The sequence below is a fragment of the Aotus nancymaae genome, unplaced genomic scaffold (assembly GCF_030222135.1).
Source record: "Aotus nancymaae isolate 86718 unplaced genomic scaffold, 86718_ANA_hifiasm-v0.15.2.pri h1tg000002l, whole genome shotgun sequence".
Lineage (NCBI taxonomy): Eukaryota > Metazoa > Chordata > Mammalia > Primates > Aotidae > Aotus > Aotus nancymaae.
In genome coordinates this window covers 8329271-8346372 of record NW_026988413.1, presented here as the reverse complement: position 1 = coordinate 8346372, position 17102 = coordinate 8329271, and the positions used below count along the sequence as shown (strand labels likewise).

The 17102-nt window shown below is 37.6% G+C and overlaps 1 protein-coding gene across 1 annotated transcript; it reads left to right on the top strand.

Moving 5' to 3' along the window:
• Positions 1-10981: 10981 nt before the first annotated feature.
• Positions 10982-16698, top strand: GIMAP7 (GTPase, IMAP family member 7). Its single transcript, XM_012443362.3, has 2 exons — positions 10982-11089; positions 15143-16698. The coding sequence occupies exon 2, from the start codon at positions 15184-15186 to the stop codon at positions 16069-16071; it is 888 nt and encodes a 295-aa protein (XP_012298785.1). The 5' UTR covers positions 10982-11089; positions 15143-15183; the 3' UTR covers positions 16072-16698.
• Positions 16699-17102: the final 404 nt, after the last annotated feature.

Sequence of the window (17102 nt, the reverse complement as noted above, 5' to 3'; positions counted from 1 at the left end):
ACAAAACCTAACACAATAAAAACACTAGAAGAAAATGTAGGCAAAACCATCCAGGACATAGGCATAGGCGAGGACTTCATGACTAAAACACCAAAAGCAATGGCAACAATAGCCAAGATAGAAAAATGGGATCAAATTAAAATTCAGAGCATCTGTACAGCAAAAGAAACCATCATTAGAGTGAATCGGCAACCAACAGAATGGGAAAAAATTTTTGCAATGTACCCATCTCACAAAGGGCTAATATCCAGAATCTACAAAGAACTAAAACAGATATACAAGAAAAAAACAAACAACCCCATTCAAAAATGGGTAAAGGACATGAACAGACACTTTTCAAAAGACGACATATATGAGGCCAACAAACATGAAAAATGCTCATCATCAGTGGTCATTAAAGAAATGCATATCAAAATCACATTGAGATACCACCTCATGCCAGTTAGAATGGCAATCACTAAAAAATCTGGAGACAACAGATGCTGAAGGGGATGTGGAGAAATAGGAACAGTTTCACACTGTTGGTAGGAGTGTAAATTAGTTCAACCATTGTGGAAGAGAGTGTGGTGACTTCTCAAGGATCTAGAAATAGAAATTCCATTTGACCCAGCAATCCCATTACTGGGTGTATACCCAAAGAACTATAAATTGTTCTACTATAAAGACACATGCACACATATGTTCATTGCAGCCCTGTTTACAATAGCAAAGACCTGGAACCAACCTAAATGCCCATTGATGATAGACTGGACAGGGAAAATGTGGCACATATACACCATGGAATACTATGCAGCCATAAGAAACGATGAGTTCGTGTCCTTTGTAGGGACTTGGATGAATCTGGAAACCATCATTCTCAGCAAACTGACACAAGAACAGAAAACCAAACTGCATGTTCTCACTCATAGGTGAGTGTTGAACAATGAGAACACATGGACTCAGGGAGAGGAGCATCACACCCTGGGGACAGTTGTGGGGGGCTAGGGGAAGGACAGTGGGGGGTGGGAAGGTTGGAGAGGGATGACATGGGGAGAAATGCTGGATATAGTATGCACCTATGCAACAACCCTGCATGACCTGCACATGTACTCCAGAACCTAAAGTAAAATAAAAAAAAGAAAAAAAAAAAAAGAAAATGAAACAGCCTTACTGCTCATATAAAGAAAGTTTTATTGGTCTGGATAGAAGATGAAGCCAGCCACGACATTCCCTTAAGACAAAGTCTGATTTAGAGCAAGGCCCTCTCAAATTTATAAAGACTGACAGGTGAGGAAGCTACAGGAAACAAGTTTGAAGCTAGCAGATGTTTGTTTATGATGTTTAAGGAAATGACCTGTCCCCCTTACACAAAAGTGGAAGGTGAAGCAGCCAGTGCTGATGGAGAAGCTGCAGAAAGTTATCCAGAGGATCTAGCTAAGATCACTGATGAAGGTGGCTACAATAAACAACAGATTTTCAATGTAGACAAAGCAAACTTTTCTAGGAAGAATATACATCTAGGACTTTCATTGCTTGAGTGGAGAAGTCAATGCTTGACTCCAAAGCTTCAAAAGGCAGGACTCTCTTGTTAGGGGCAGATGCAGCTGGTTACTTTAAGTTGAAGTCAATGCTCACTCACCATTCCAAAAATCCCTAGAGCTTTTAAGAATTACGTTAAATCTATTCTGCCTGTGTTCTATAAATGGAACAACAAAGCCTGATGACAACACATCTGTTTATAGCATGGTTTACTGAATATTTTAAGCCCACTGTTGATGCCTACTGTTAGAAACAAAGATTCCTTTCAAAATATTACTGCTCATTGACAATGCATCTGGTCACCCAAGAACTCTTATGGAGATGTACAAGGAGATTTCATGCCTGCTAACACAACATCCCTTCTGCAGCCCATAGATCAAGGATAATTTTTACTTCTGAGCCTTATTATTTAAGAAATATATTTCATAAGGCTATAGTTGCCATAAATAGTGATTCCTCTGATGGATCTGGGCAAAACAAATTGAAAACTTTCTGGGAAGGATTCACCATTCCAGATGCCATTAAGAACATTTATGATTCATGAGAGGAGATCAAAATATTAATATTAACAAGAGTTTGGAAAAAGTTGATTCCAACCCTCATAGATGACTTGGAGGGGTTCAAGACTTCATTATAGGGAATCATTACAGATGTGGTGGAAGTAGCAAGAGAAGTAGAATTAGAAGTGGAGGCCAGGTGTGCTGTCTCAGGTCTGTAATCCTAGCACTTTGGGAGGCAAGGCGGAAGGATCGCTTGAAGCTAAGAGTTTGAGTCCAGACTGGGCAACACAGTGAGACTCTGTCTTGATAAAAAAATAATTAGTCTGGCATGGTGGTGTGTGCCTGTAGTCCCAGCTGCTTGGGAGGCTGAGGTGCAAGCATCACTTGAGCCCAGGAGTTCAAGGCTGCAGTGAGCTATGATCACAGTCCTATACTCAAGCCTTGGTGACGGAGTGAGACCCTGTCTCTAACAACAACAAAAGAAGAGTGTAGGCTGAAGATGTGACTGAACTGCTGCAATCTCATGATAAAACTTGAACGGATGAGGAGTTATGTCTTATGGACAAGAAAAGAAACTGGTTTCTTGAGATGGAAACTACACTATGAGAATGCAAAGGCATAAGAATACCATGGACTTTGGGGATTTGGGGAAAGGGTAGGAGGAGTGTGAGGAATAAAAGATGACACACTGGGCACGATGTACACTGCTTAGGTGATGCATGCACCAAAATTTCAGAAATCACCTATCCATGTAACCAAACACCAGCTGACTCCCAAAACCTATTGAAATAAAAAAAAACAAAATATACTTCTTCATCTCAAAAAAAGAAACTACTCTTGGTGAAGATGCTGTGAACATTGTTGAAATTACAATAAATTATTTAGAATATTAAATAAACTTGATAAAGCAGCAGCAGAGTTTGAGAAGATTGACTTCAATTTTGAAAGAAATTCTACTAAGCTTAAAATGCTATCAAACAGCATCACACATGCTACAGAAAAACATTTTGCAAGAGGAAGAATCAATCTATGTGACAAACCTCACTGTTGTCTTATTTTTGGAAATTGCCACAGCCACCCCAGCCTTCAGCAATCACCATCCTGATCAATCAGCAGCCATCAGTACTGAGGCAAGAACCTCCACCAGCAAAAAGAATATGATTCACTGAAGGCTCAGAGGATTGTTACATCTTTTAGCAATAAAGTATTTTTAAATTAAGGCATATACACTTGTTTTCTAGACATAATGCTATTGCACACTTAATAGACTTCAGTGTAGTATAAATATAACTTTTATATGCACTGAGAAACCAAAAAATTTATGTGACTCTTTTTATAGTTACGTTTGCTTTATTGCAGTGCCCAGCACTGAACTTGCAATATCTCTAAGGTGTACCTGTAGTATCTACAAAGGGGTGAGAAGGGTACTCACCATATAGTACATGATCAGTAAGTGTCAGCTAGTAGTACTAGTGTCAGCAATAGTCATGGTAATGGTAATACTCTTGATGTCAATCCCAGGGTCGTGGTTTGGTCTCCTTAAGCTCACATATTATATGATTTCACATTATAGGCATCCAGATACATAAATAGAACTGAAGTTCCTAAAGGGAGAGACAGAGGGGGCGGGCTTGGAAAGCACTTACCACACGTTACCTATGAACTGCAGAGAGCCTCGCCCTCCAATTTCAAGAATGGACTGTGCCTTACTAGCAGATATGAAAGTTCTCAGATGCTGTTGATTTGCAGTTCAGCAGCTCCTCCTCTGCCTATGTATCTGAAAACACTTCCCTCCTAAATCTTCAAAGAAGGCAAAATCATAAGCTTCTGCTATGAAATATCCCTTCCTTCAGGCAGAGATCAATGTGGGGACAGACATTGGGCCTGACCCAGTTTTTTTTTTATCTGGACTGTCAGATAGATGATGGGTGATGAGGGCAGCCAGGGACACTGGCATTAAGGCCGTATCTGAGTGTGATATCTGAGAGTGATTTTTACTTAATCAGGTACAATAAGATCACTATGAACGAATAGTGATTAACATTCTATGTGAGGCTAATGCCTCCAGAAACCTCCCAAGAAAATTAACATGGTATCTGCCATCTAGACTTCTAGTCTCACAGGCAGTAAGGAAGTCCACTACCACAAGCTGGGAAACTTTGGAAATTTTGGAGACCTCACAAAAAAGGAAAATTCACTTACATTTTTAAGAACTGCATGTAAAATCTATTGGAAAAAGTGTCTTTCTCTTGGTTTTCTACATTTGTGATAGAAAAACAAATAATGTAACTTTCCAAGATTGTAACTCAAGATTCATTTTGAAAATTTCCAAATAGAAGTTCATTCTTTGGCGCTGGTAGTTATTTAATGTGGTTAGGCTCTGGATTTCCTGAGCAAACTTAGGAAGGCCTAACTTGCTAATTAAAACTCTTGTTGTGTGTATGTGTGTATATATATATATATTTAAATGTAAATAACGAAGCTGTACATAATAATGGTGTTTAGGAATCAAGAATAATTGTTGGAGATTATATATGATCACAAGGTAGAAAATGCCATTAAAATGATCCAAAGTAATCCAACATATGGAAATAGGCAAAAGAGATTATTGGGTATTCTTTCTGTGTGATGCAAGGCTTGTCTATTGTCTGAGATGCTACAACCCTGTTGAGAGGTAATTAGCAAGTTTGTCTTACAGTCAAGTAAATAACTTTTTGTCTGGCGAACATGTACCCCAAAATCACATTTCATGACTGACATGCTTTAGGTCTGTGTCCCCATCCAAATCTCATGCCAAATTGTAATCCCCAATGTTGGAGGCGGGGCCTGGTGGGAAGTGATTGGGTCATGGGGACGGTCCTTCAGGAATGGTTTCGCACCATCCCTTGGTGCTGTTCTTGTGATAGTGCGTAAGTTCTCATGAGATCTGGTTGTTTAAAAGTGTGTAGCACTGCCGCCTTCCACTCTTGCTCCTTCTCCAGCCATGTAAGATGTGCATGCTGCCACTTTTCCTTCCAACATATTGAAAGTTTCCTGAGGCCACCCAAGAAGCCATCACATTTCCTGCACAGCCTGTGGAACTGTGAGCCAATTACACCTCTTTTCTTTATAAATTATCCAGTTGCAGGAATTTCTTTATAGGAGTGCAAGAAGAGACTAATACAATGAGCATTTTGGGAACAGTCATTAAATAAGCACAGGGGAAATCTTATTCCCCTATAAATTACCCAAGATTCTCAAATGTTCTTTGAACTAATTATAATATCTTACTGGTTTCCTCATTAATCAATGAGTTAAGTAAAATCTTTGACATGTACGTATTTTAAATTTGCAGGAAAGTCATGACTTTGCTTTTTTTAAAAATTATACTTTAACAGGAAAGAGAGAGAAATACCACAAGTTGCCACACTCCAACCCTCATAGATGAGGCTATCAGCAGTGGAAATGTGAGACACAGAGAAGATTAAACGACTTGAGGAGGGACCTGCTGTGGTCTGAATGTTTGTGTATCCTCCTCCAAATTCATATGTTGAAACCTAGTCACCAAGTGATGGTATGAAGAGGTAGGGCCTTTGGGAGGTACTTAGGTCATCAGGGTGGAGCCCTCGTGAATGGAGTTAGTGCCCTTATAACAGGCTGGAGAGAGATCCCTCACCGCTTCCGCCACGTGAGGACACAGCAAGAAAGCACCATCTGTGATTCGGGAAACAGGCCCTCACCAGACAACAAACCTGTCAGTACCTTGATATTGGACTTTTCAACCTTCAGAACTATGAGAAACAAATTTCTGTTGCTTATAAGTTTCTCATTCTACAGCATTTTATTGTAGCAGTCCAAACAGACCAAGACAGGATCATTAAAAGCACTTTCTGAGTACCTGTGATGTTCCAGAAACTGCCTTTATACCACTGTCTCCTTCAGCTATGTAAAATTGGTATTAATAGTAACTGTGACTGGAATTTTAGGTAAGCAGAGCTCCACTGAAACATGGTGTTAAGTTGCCTCTCAAGAAGAATAGAGGAAGATCTGGCCTAGAAGGAAAGGTTGAAACACTGTAACAAAAGCTGATTTCCAGGCTAAGCAATAAGGATGCTAAACCTTATGCAGTGAGAACTTCCCAAGTACCATGGCATGAACTGTCTGCCTGGGTTTCACCTATTCATTGCAACTGGGACTGGAAAGGAAGAGATCTGGGATGTCTGTCTCTCAAAATGCATATACTGTCTTTTTCTTATCACCAATTTCCTATCACAATTTAAAATTGTATCCACTAAAAGAAGTGTTCAAGATCTAATCCCAAGTACTTGAGAATGTGACCTTATTTGGAAATAGTCTTTGTGATGTAATCAAGTTAAGATGAGGTTTTGAGGCAGACTCTTCTAATCAAATGACATTATCCTTAGAAAATGAGTGAAATTTGGATAAGCACACGGGAGAAAACCGTGTAACTTTGGAGGCAGAGATTGGAGGGATGCATCTGCAAGTGAAAGAGTAGCAAGGATTGACAAAAACTAGAAGAAGCCAGAAAGAGGCAAGGAAGGATCCTCCCCTTGAGTCTTCAGAGAGAGCATGGCCCTGCTGACACCTTGACTTTGGACTTCTGGCCTCAAGAACTGTGAGACAAGATTTTTTTTCTTGTTTTAAGCTACCTAGTTTGTGGTAATTTGTTACAGCAGCCCCAGAAACTATTTAATATAGACTTGGTACTGGGAGGAACCAGTGACTGCTGCTTTATACAGCAAAAGAGTCTTTGCAGACATGATTAAATTAAAGCCTTTACAATGAGGAGATTATCCCGGATTATCCGGGTGGGTTTAAATGTAAACACAAAGATCTTTCTAAGAGGGAAACAAGAAAGTCAAAGAAGGAAGGCAATGTGAAGATGGCAGCAGAGATTGGTGTGATGGGGCCACAAGCCAAAGAACGCTGGTAGCATTGAGATGCTGGAAGAGGCCAGGAGCAGATTCTCCCATGGAGCCTCCAGAAGGTACCCTTCTAATTAGCTTGATTCTGGATTTCTGATTTCCAGAACTACAAGAGGAAAATTTTGTGTTGTTTTAAGCCACTACATTTTTGATAATTTGTCATGGTAGCAATAGAAAGTTGATACTCTAAAGTTACATAGTTAATCTGTATAAGAGCTAGGACAGTACTATGCCTTTCATCTCCTGTTATGTTTCTGCAATATCTTAATAAGTTAAGCTTTGCATTTATCTAGCATCATGGCAGTAGCAAAAAAAAACCCCTGAGTTTTGTGTGCACACACACACACATACACATACACGTACACATACACATACACACAAAATCAAAAACATATTATTCCTTTTTGATTTTTTGTTTTTGTTGAATTGTACTTTAGGTTCTGGGGTACATGTGCCGATCAGGCAGGACTGTTGCATAGGTACATACATGGCAAGATGGTTTGCTGCCTCCATCCCCCATCTGGCATTTCTCCCCATGTTATCCTTTCCCAACCTCCCCACCCCAGCTGTCCCTCCCCTAGACCCCCAACAGACCCTAGTGTGTGATGCTCCCCTCCCTGTTTCCATGTGTTCTCATTGTTCGACACCTGCCTATAAGTGAGAACATGTGGTGTTTGATTTTCTGTTCTTGTGTGTCAGTTTGCTGAGAATGATGGTTTTCAGATTCATCCATGTTCCTACAAAGGGCAAAAACTCATCATTTTTCATGGGCTGCATAGTATACCGTGGTGTATATGTGCCACATTTTCCTTGTCCAGTCTATCATTGATGGGCATCTGGGTTGTTTCCAGGTCTTGGCTATTGTAAACAGTGCTGCAATGAATATATGTGTGCATATGTCTTTATAATAGAATGATTTATAATCCTTTGGGTATATACCCAGTAATGGGATTGCTGGGTCAAATGGAATTTCTATTTCTAGGTCCTTGAGGAATCTCCACACTGTCTTCCAAAATGGTTGAACTAATTTACACTCCTACCAACAGTGTAAAAGTGTTCCTATTTCTCCACAATCTCTCCAGCATCTGTTGTCTCCAGATTTTTTGATGATAGCCATTCTAACTGGTGTGAGATGGTATCTCAATGTGGTTTTGATTTGCATTTCTCTAATGACCAGTGATGATGAGAATTTTTTAATGTTTGTTGGCCTCATATATGTCTTCTTTTGAAAAGTGTCTGTTCATATCCTTTGCCCACTTTTGAATGGGATTGTTTGTTGTTTTTTTGTTTTAGTTCTTGGTAGATTCTGGATATTAACCCTTTGTGAGATAGGTAGATTGCAAAAATTTTTTCCCATTCTATTGGTTGCTGGTCACTCTAATGATTGTTGGGATTGTTTGTTGTTTTCTGTTTTAGTTCTTTGTAGATTCTGGATATTAGCCCTTTGTCAGATGGGTAGATTGCAAAAATTTTTTCCCATTCTGTTGGTTGCCGGTCACTCTAATGATTGTTTCTTTTGCTGTACAGAAGCTCTGGAGTTTGATTATGTCCCATTTGTCTATTTTGGCTTTTGTTGCCAATGCTTTTGGTGTTTTAGTCATGAAGTCCTTGCCTATGCCTATGTCTTGAATGGTTTTGCCTAGGTTTTCTTCTAGAATTTTTATGGTGTTATGTCTTATGTTTAAATCTTTAATCCATCTGGAGTTAATTTTATTGTAAGGTGTCAGGAAGTGATCCAGTTTCTGCTTTATGCACATGGCTAACCAGTTTTCCCAACACAATTTATTAAACAGGGGATCCTTTCCCCATTGCTTGTTTTTGTCAGGTTTGTCAAAGATCAATATAGTTTTGGAATTTCTAGCCAGAGCAATCAGGCAAGAAAAAGAAATAAAGGGTATTCAGTAGGAAAGGAGGAAGTCAAATTGTCTCTATTTGCAGATGACATGATTGTGTATTTAGAAGATCCCGTCGTCTCAGCCTAAAATCTCCTTAAACTGGTGAGCAACTTCAGCAGAGTCTCAGGATACAAAATCAATGTGCAGAAATCACAAGCGTTCCTATACACCAATAACAGACTAGCAGAGAGCCAAATCAAGAGCAAACTCCCATTCATAATTGCTACAAAGAGAATAAATACCTGGGAATACAACTAACAAAGGATGTAAAGACCTCTTCAAGGAGAACTACAAACCACTGCTCAAGGAAGTAAGAGAGGACACAAACAGGTGGAAAAACATTCCATGCTCATGGTTAGGAAAAATTAATATCATGAAAATGGCCATACTGCCCAAAGTAATTTATAGATTCAATGCTATCCCCATCAAGCTACCAATGACCTTCTTCACAGAACTGGAAAAAACCACCTTAAGTTTCATATGGAACCAAAAGAGAGCCTGCATAGCCACGACAATCCTAAGCAAAAAGAATAAAGCCGGAGGCATCATGCCACCTGACTTCAAACTATACTACAAGGCTACAGTAATCAAAACATCATGATATTGGTACCAAAACAGAGATACACACCAGAGCCTTGGAGGCAATGTCTTTTTTATTTTTAAACATAGTATTCTTTTTAATATATATTTAAAGTAAATCATTTAATGTGAGTGAGGCTCAGTTAGATGTTACATAAGTAATAACAGAATAAAAAGGGAAAGTAAGAACATTTTCCCTCTACCATAAAAGGGTGTGATGCAAGATAAACTAGCCTGTTGGTTTAATAATAGCTCATTAAAAAGGCCAGAGAATCTGGGAGAAGAAGTGTACTTGGGAGCACTATCCTCTGAGGGCCAATTCCCAAGAGGACAGCAAAATACTGAAAAAATTAACTGACTCAAAAATTATATCAAGAGATCAAGAACATTAGTCACAGCTTAGAAGAAAATTCCAGAATAAATGACACTAACTAGCTAGAGTAGTAATTCTGATGTTTCCTTGGAGTTGTTGTAGCACTGTGTGATTGGAGGGACTACATCTGATGCCCCTTAGAACAGAGTGGTTTTAAACAATAGATTCTCTAGTGCACCAACTGTATTTTCAAGCATTATTCTGGTATTTGTACCTAGCAATACAGAAGAAAAAGCAGCAAGGAGAAAGTTTCAAGTATATAGGACCTAAAATAATTTGGCACCCCTAGAATATGCGGTGTTTGGTTTTCTGTTCTTGTGTCAGTTTGCTGAGAATGATGGTTTCCATCTTCATCCATGTCCCTGCAAAAGTCACAAACTCATCCTTTTTTATGGCTGCATAGTATTCCATGGTGTATATGTGCCACATTTGCTTTATCTAGTCTATCATTGATGGGCATTTGGGTTGATTCCAAGTCTTTGCTTTTGTGAACAGTGACACAATAAACATATGTGTTCATGTGTCTTTATAATAGAATGATTTATAATCCTTTGGATATATAGCCAGTAATGGGATTGCTGAGTCAAATGGCATTTCTATTTCTAGATCCTTGGGGAATCACCACACTGTCTTCCACAATGGCTGCACTAATTTACACTCCCACCAACAGTGTAAAAGCATTCCTATTTCTCCACATCCTCTCCAGCATCTGTTGTCTCCTGATTTTTTAATGATTGCCATTCTAACCGGCCTGAGATGGTATCTCAATGTGGTTTTGATTTGCATTTTTCTCTAATGATCAGTGATGATGAGCTTTTTTTCATGTTTGTTGGCTGAATAAATGTCTTCTTTTGAGAAGTGTCAGTTCATATTCTTCACCCACTTTTTGATGTTTTTTTCTTGTAAATTTGTTTAAGTTCTCTGTGTATTCTGGATATTAGCTCTTTGTCACACAGGTAGATAGCAAAATTTTTTCTCATTCTGTTGGTTGCTGATTCACTCTAATGATAGTTTCTTTTGCTGTGCAGAAGCTTTTACGTTTAATTAGATCCCATTTGTCTATTTTGGCTTTTGTTGCCATTGCTTTTGGTGTTTTAGTCATGAAGTTCTTGCCCATGCCTATTTCTGTTTCTTTAAAGACAAACAGTATTTTTTTTTTGTGGCTCCACCCAGTCAGAGTTTCCTGAATCAGAGGTTTTGGTGGGGGTGCAGATACATCTGCCTCACAGTAAAAGCAAAAGCAACAGCTCAAGCAGCCTCCTTGGAGAAAACCAGAGAACTCAACTTACTCAAGAGAAGGTGAGCCTGGCTGAGAAGAGGGCCTGGTGCTATTGGGCTGCATAGGGCAGTGAGCACAGGGTGTCTAGTGGAGTGGATTCTGCCCTGAGGAGGAACAGGGCACTGTGCCAGCAGCACTGCATGGAAAGTGCTGTGGGAGGGATGGGTGGGAAGGGGAGTGAGGAGATTGGTTTGCACAGTGTCCATGCATCTCATATGTAACAGGACACGCATGGCTCCCAGCTCACCTTTCTGCAGGAAGTGTGGATCATCTCTGTAGAGTATTTTGAAGAGTAAACAAGATATACGAAACATGCTTATCAGGGTGCTCTGATATGCAGTGTATACTTGATAATGCTTACACTATACAAGGACTAATTTTTTTATTTGTGGAAAATTTATACTAATTCAATGGTAAAAATAATATAAAGAACTTCCATGTACCTACACTAAAATTCCACAGTTAACAATTTATGGCAGTCTTGTTCAACTATTTGCTCCTGTTTGCAACTCTATTGCAGATTATTTTAAAGCAAATGTCAGACATTTACATCATTTTATCAGTAAATATTTGAATATGTATCTCTGAAAGATAAAGACCGTTTAAAAACATATCCACAGTTTCACAGACTTCAAAAAGCAACTATAATTTTTAATACTACCAGCTGTATTCAGATTTCCCTGAAGATCTCAAAATTTTTTAAATTGTTTGAGATAGGATCTAAATAAAATCCATATGTTACAATTATTTGACACCTCTTACATTTCACATAAGGTGTAGGTTTTCACCTTCCTTGTTTTTTGTGTCAAATGTCTTTGTTTAAAGAAGGGAAAGTTTTTTGCCCAACAGTGTTCATTCTGCTGATTGCATCCTAACAATGTCATTTAACATGTGCTTCCAGTGTTTCATGGGAATTTATATTAATGGGGAGGTTGGATCAGATTAAAATTTGACTTTGTTTTTTTAAGTGGGAATACTTCACAGATGTTATCCTAAACTTCCATTAGAAGGCACATATTTGAGTGTCTGTCTTTTTGTCATGTTAGCAGATGTTAATGATTGTCTAGAATGAATTTGTTTCATTAAGAGTTACCAAAAGATAGTCTATCACTCTTTCTTCATTTATTAGATGGAGTAGTCCTATACAAAGGAACTTTCATTCAGTGATTCTTTCATTTTTGTGAGATATAGTTAAAAGATGAGATGTATGAAAGACAAAATAAATGCTTCTTTCTCTTTAGTTGTCAATGTTCAGAATGATGAGTCACACTCCAAAGGGAGCAGTTAACTTCTTTCAGGAAATTGGTGTTGTTATAAACTACTGGATTTTGACATATTTGATATATTTTAATCAGATGGAACAATCTTTGTTAATGATGCCCAAATTGTTCCATCTTTGTCTGGTTGGAATGCCTTTAAAGTGGCTTCCAAGTCCTTCTGATAAAACTAAATAATTTTTGGTAGCATCCCTGCTTTCTAGTATGAAAGATGTTGTAGGCTAAACTTGTATGTTTACTGGCCCACACCTGGAATCAGTACTTTTTCCTAGAGTCCTTATTTCTTTTGTGGAAAATGCCATTTGAAGATCACAATCTAGATATTAAGTGCACACATTGCTACTGGGCTGACCATGATTTATACCTTTTAGATGGACTTCAAAACAGTACACACACACACACACACACACACACACACACACACACACACACAGTGAAATTATTAATACTACATTTTCAAGCCTCTTGGGACAATTCTTTGTGGTTCATCCTTGACACAAAATACAATTAGGTTTATTTGTTTCATTTGCTTTCAATTTTTACTGGTGTTTTAAAAGATGATTTTTGTTGTATAATTATGTAAACTATTTACATGGTCTCAAGATCAAATTTGCAAAAACAAAGGATATTCACAGAAGTCTAATGCCCATTTTCTGTTGCTGTCCCTTGCACCTTGTTCCTCCCATCTTCATATAAAAAACTCTTTTGTTTGTTTAGTTTTCAAATGGTCCTGTCATTGCTTTTTCACCTGCACATAAAAATTATTCACATATATAACTAATATTCCTCCTTGTTATATAAATGGTAGCAAATTGTACATTATTTTCTTCACTTTGCTTTTTTTCACTTAACAGTATACCTCAGAGATCTCTTCATACTGGTATATAGATATATTTCTAATTCCTTTTTGCAGTTAGGTGGTACTTTTCTGTATGAATATACCTTAGTTTATTCAACTGGCCTCCACTGATGGGCATCTGATAGGGTTTTGGTCTTCTGCTGTTACTAATAGTACTGCATGAATAGCCACATGCATTTTTCCTTCTGTATTTTTGTCATCGCAGCTCTGGGATAAATCCTAAAATTGGGATAGATAATCAAAGAGTAAATGCATGTGTAATTTTTCAAGGTATTGCTACCTTCTCCTCTAGAGGTGTTAGATTGTTTTCCCCTTCACACTCGTCATGCAGGAAATTTCCTGTTTCCCCATACCTTTACCACCATATTATGCTGGCAAATGTGTGGACTTTTGCCATACCTATAGTTGAGAAATAGTAATCTCTGAGTAATTTAAGTTATTCTACGTATTTAATTTATTTTTCTCTACTGTGAATGAACTTGGATATCTTTTTATGTATTCAAGAAACATTTGCATTTCTTTTTTTTCTTTGACCGTGTATTCATATCTCACCCAATTTTCTATCAAGTCACTGGTGTTTTGCTTCTCTACTTTTAGATAGTCATCATATAATAGGAAAAATAGCTTCCTTTGAGATAAATTGGAAAGAATGTTTTCTAGTTTGATATTTATGTTTTAATTTGTCTATGGTGTTGTATGCCTTAAATAAGTTTTTAGACTTTTATGTAATCAAACTTATCAGTCTCTTCCTTATACTATTTTATATCTTAGTTATAAACATCTTTCCCACTCCCAGATTGCAAAGAATTTACCCATTTTAAATTATTTATATTGGATAGTTTTTACATTTAAATTTCTGATCTATTTGGAATTTGTACGACATGAGGAATTGAATGCAATTTTATCTTTAGAATTGCATCCAATTATATGGTGGTATAGCTATCTCAGTGTTGCTTGTAAAAGTGTCCATCATTTTTCCCATTGGTATAAGGTGTTGCTTCACAGAATGTAAGTTAATGTAATTGAATTGAATATCGATGAATATAAAATGAGCAATGGTCAATTTGTGAATTTCCTTTTTCTGTTTCATGGCATGTCTGTATTCACTCACCAAAATCACACTGCTTTTATTAGGGAGACTATAATTTTTAATTGTCTGGTAGAGCTAGTCTTCCCTTGTTCTTTTCCTTGGTTGTCTAGGCTAACTTGCATTTTCCTTCATCCAAATGAACTTTATAATCAACTATTTTAGCTACAGAAAAAAAAGATGACAAAATTTAAAAATTCATATTTATATAAAATAATGTTAAAGAAATATATATATAGTTTCTATTCTATAAACTACTTTAAATATGAATCATTGTTAAATTTGGCCAAATATCTTTCCTGCATCTAGCTGATTTTCTTCTTAGCCTATTGAAGGGATGTGTTGTCAATATTCTCATATTGACCCACCATAGTATTTCTGAAATAAATCACACTTAATAATAGTCTATTATTTGTGTCTAATTTATTTAGGATTTTTAAATTAATATTCACAAATGAGACACATATGTAGTTTGTTGATGAAATATTTGTCAGCCTTAGGAATCAATATTATGCTTACTTCATAGAAAAAAATGTAACTTTTTCCTTCTTTTTATATGGTCAGGAACAGTTTTAGGTAGCTTTGAGGTGATCAGATCTTAAAAGTTTTAATAGAATTCCCCTGTGAAACCATCTATACCTGGTACTACTTCCAGGGGAAACTCTTTAACTGCTTTCTCTATTATTTCTTCCATAATAATTGGACTATTGCATCTTTCTCTCCTTACTGGGCTCAATATGGATAATAGAATATTACAAATTTTCAGGAAGAAAGAGAAATCAGAAAAGAAGACTGGGAAAGGGTCCCACTTACAAAATTGGCTTTTTTCTTCTCTCTTCCTCTCCTTAAGGTCTTGTACGTGCCTAAGCTACAGAGCCTCCTGACGTGAGCATGGCTGAGAGTGAGGACCGCTCTCTGAGGATCGTTCTGGTAGGGAAAACTGGAAGTGGGAAAAGTGCGACAGCGAACACCATCCTTGGACAGAAAATCTTTGAGTCTAAAATTGCTGCCCAAGCTGTTACCAAGACCTGTCAAAAAGCATCCCGGACCTGGCAGGGGAGAGACATTCTTGTTGTTGACACTCCAGGGCTCTTTGACACCGAGGAGACCCTGGACACCACTTGCAGGGAAATCAGCCACTGCGTCGTCGCCTCCTGCCCAGGGCCCCATGCTATTGTCCTGGTTCTGCAGCTGGGTCGCTACACGGAGGAAGAGCAGAAAACCGTTGCGTTGATTAAGGCTGTCTTTGGGGAGCTAGCCATGAAGCACATGGTCATCTTGTTCACTCGCAAAGATGAGTTGGAGGAAGGCCAGACTCTGGATGACTTCATAGTAGATGCGGATGTGAACCTAAAAAGCATTTTAAAGGAGTGCGGGAACCGCTGCTGTGCCTTTGGCAACAGCAGGGAAACAAGTGAGGCAGAGGAGGAAGCTCAGGTGAAGGAGCTGGTGGAGCTGGTAGAGAAAATGGTGCAGTGCAACAAAGGGGCCTACTTTTCCGACGCCATATACAAGGACACAGAGGAAAGGCTGAAACAACGGCAAGAGGTTTTGAGGAAAATCTACACTGACCAATTAAATGAGGAAATTAAACTAGTAGAAAAGGAATATGAGCATAAATCAGAGAAAGAAAAGGAGAAAAAAATAAAATTGCTAAAAATGACATATGATGAAAGAATTAAAAATATAAGAGAAGAAGCTAAGGAAAATATATTTAGAGATATTTTAAATAGGATTTGGAAGATGCTTTCAAAAATATGGCATACCTTTTGGCAGTAATATAAATTTTATTCTTTCTTCTTAATTTACTATGATTTGTTAATGTGATGAATCGTATTTTCCAAATATAGTTACAAAAACACCTCCTTCTCCTTAGCTTTATTAAGGTTTCATTGATAAATAAAAATTGAGTATGTTTAGGGTGTATAATATGATGTTTTAATATATGTATATGTACATTATGAAAGAATTAAATCAAGGTAATTAACACATCTAGCACCTCTTGGTTACTATTTTCTTTTGTGTGGTGAGAACATCTGAGGTTTAATCTCTTAGCAAATTTCAAAAATGCAATACAGTATTATTAAGTATAGTCATCATGCTATATGTTAGATCTCCAGAGCTGATTTATCCTGCATAACTAAAGTTTTGTACCAACAATTCTCCATTTCCCCCCAACCCCCAGTCCCTGGCAACCAACATTGTATTCTTTGTTTCTGTGAGTTCTACTTTGTAAAATTCCACATGTAAGTGAGATCATGCAATACCTGTCTTTCTGTGCTTAGCTTACTTTACTTAACATAATGTCCTCTGGGTTCATTGATACTGTTGCAAAAGACAAGATTTATTTCTTTTTCAAGGTTGAATAATGTTCCATTATTAATAAAATGTTAATAATGCACCACATTTTCTTTATCCACTCATCTGTCCGTGGACACACTTGGGTTATTTCCTATCTTGGCTATTGTGAATAATGTGTAGTGAACATGGGAGTGTAGATGTTTGTATAATAATGTTCATTGTGGCATTGCTCGCAATGGATAAAGATACATTTCAGTGGAATATATATTTATAAGCCATCTAGTTTGTGGTATTTTTATAGCAGCCCAAATGGACTAATACCTAAAGGAAATGAAATGTATCTTTATCATATATATATACACACACACATACATATATTCAGTAGAATGTATGTTTAGTGGAATATACTCAGGGGTCTCTGTTGGGCCTCTTTAATGAGGGCATGAATTTCATTCATGGGGCCTCTGCCCCCATGACCTAATCACCTCCCTAGGGCCTTTCTCCTTATA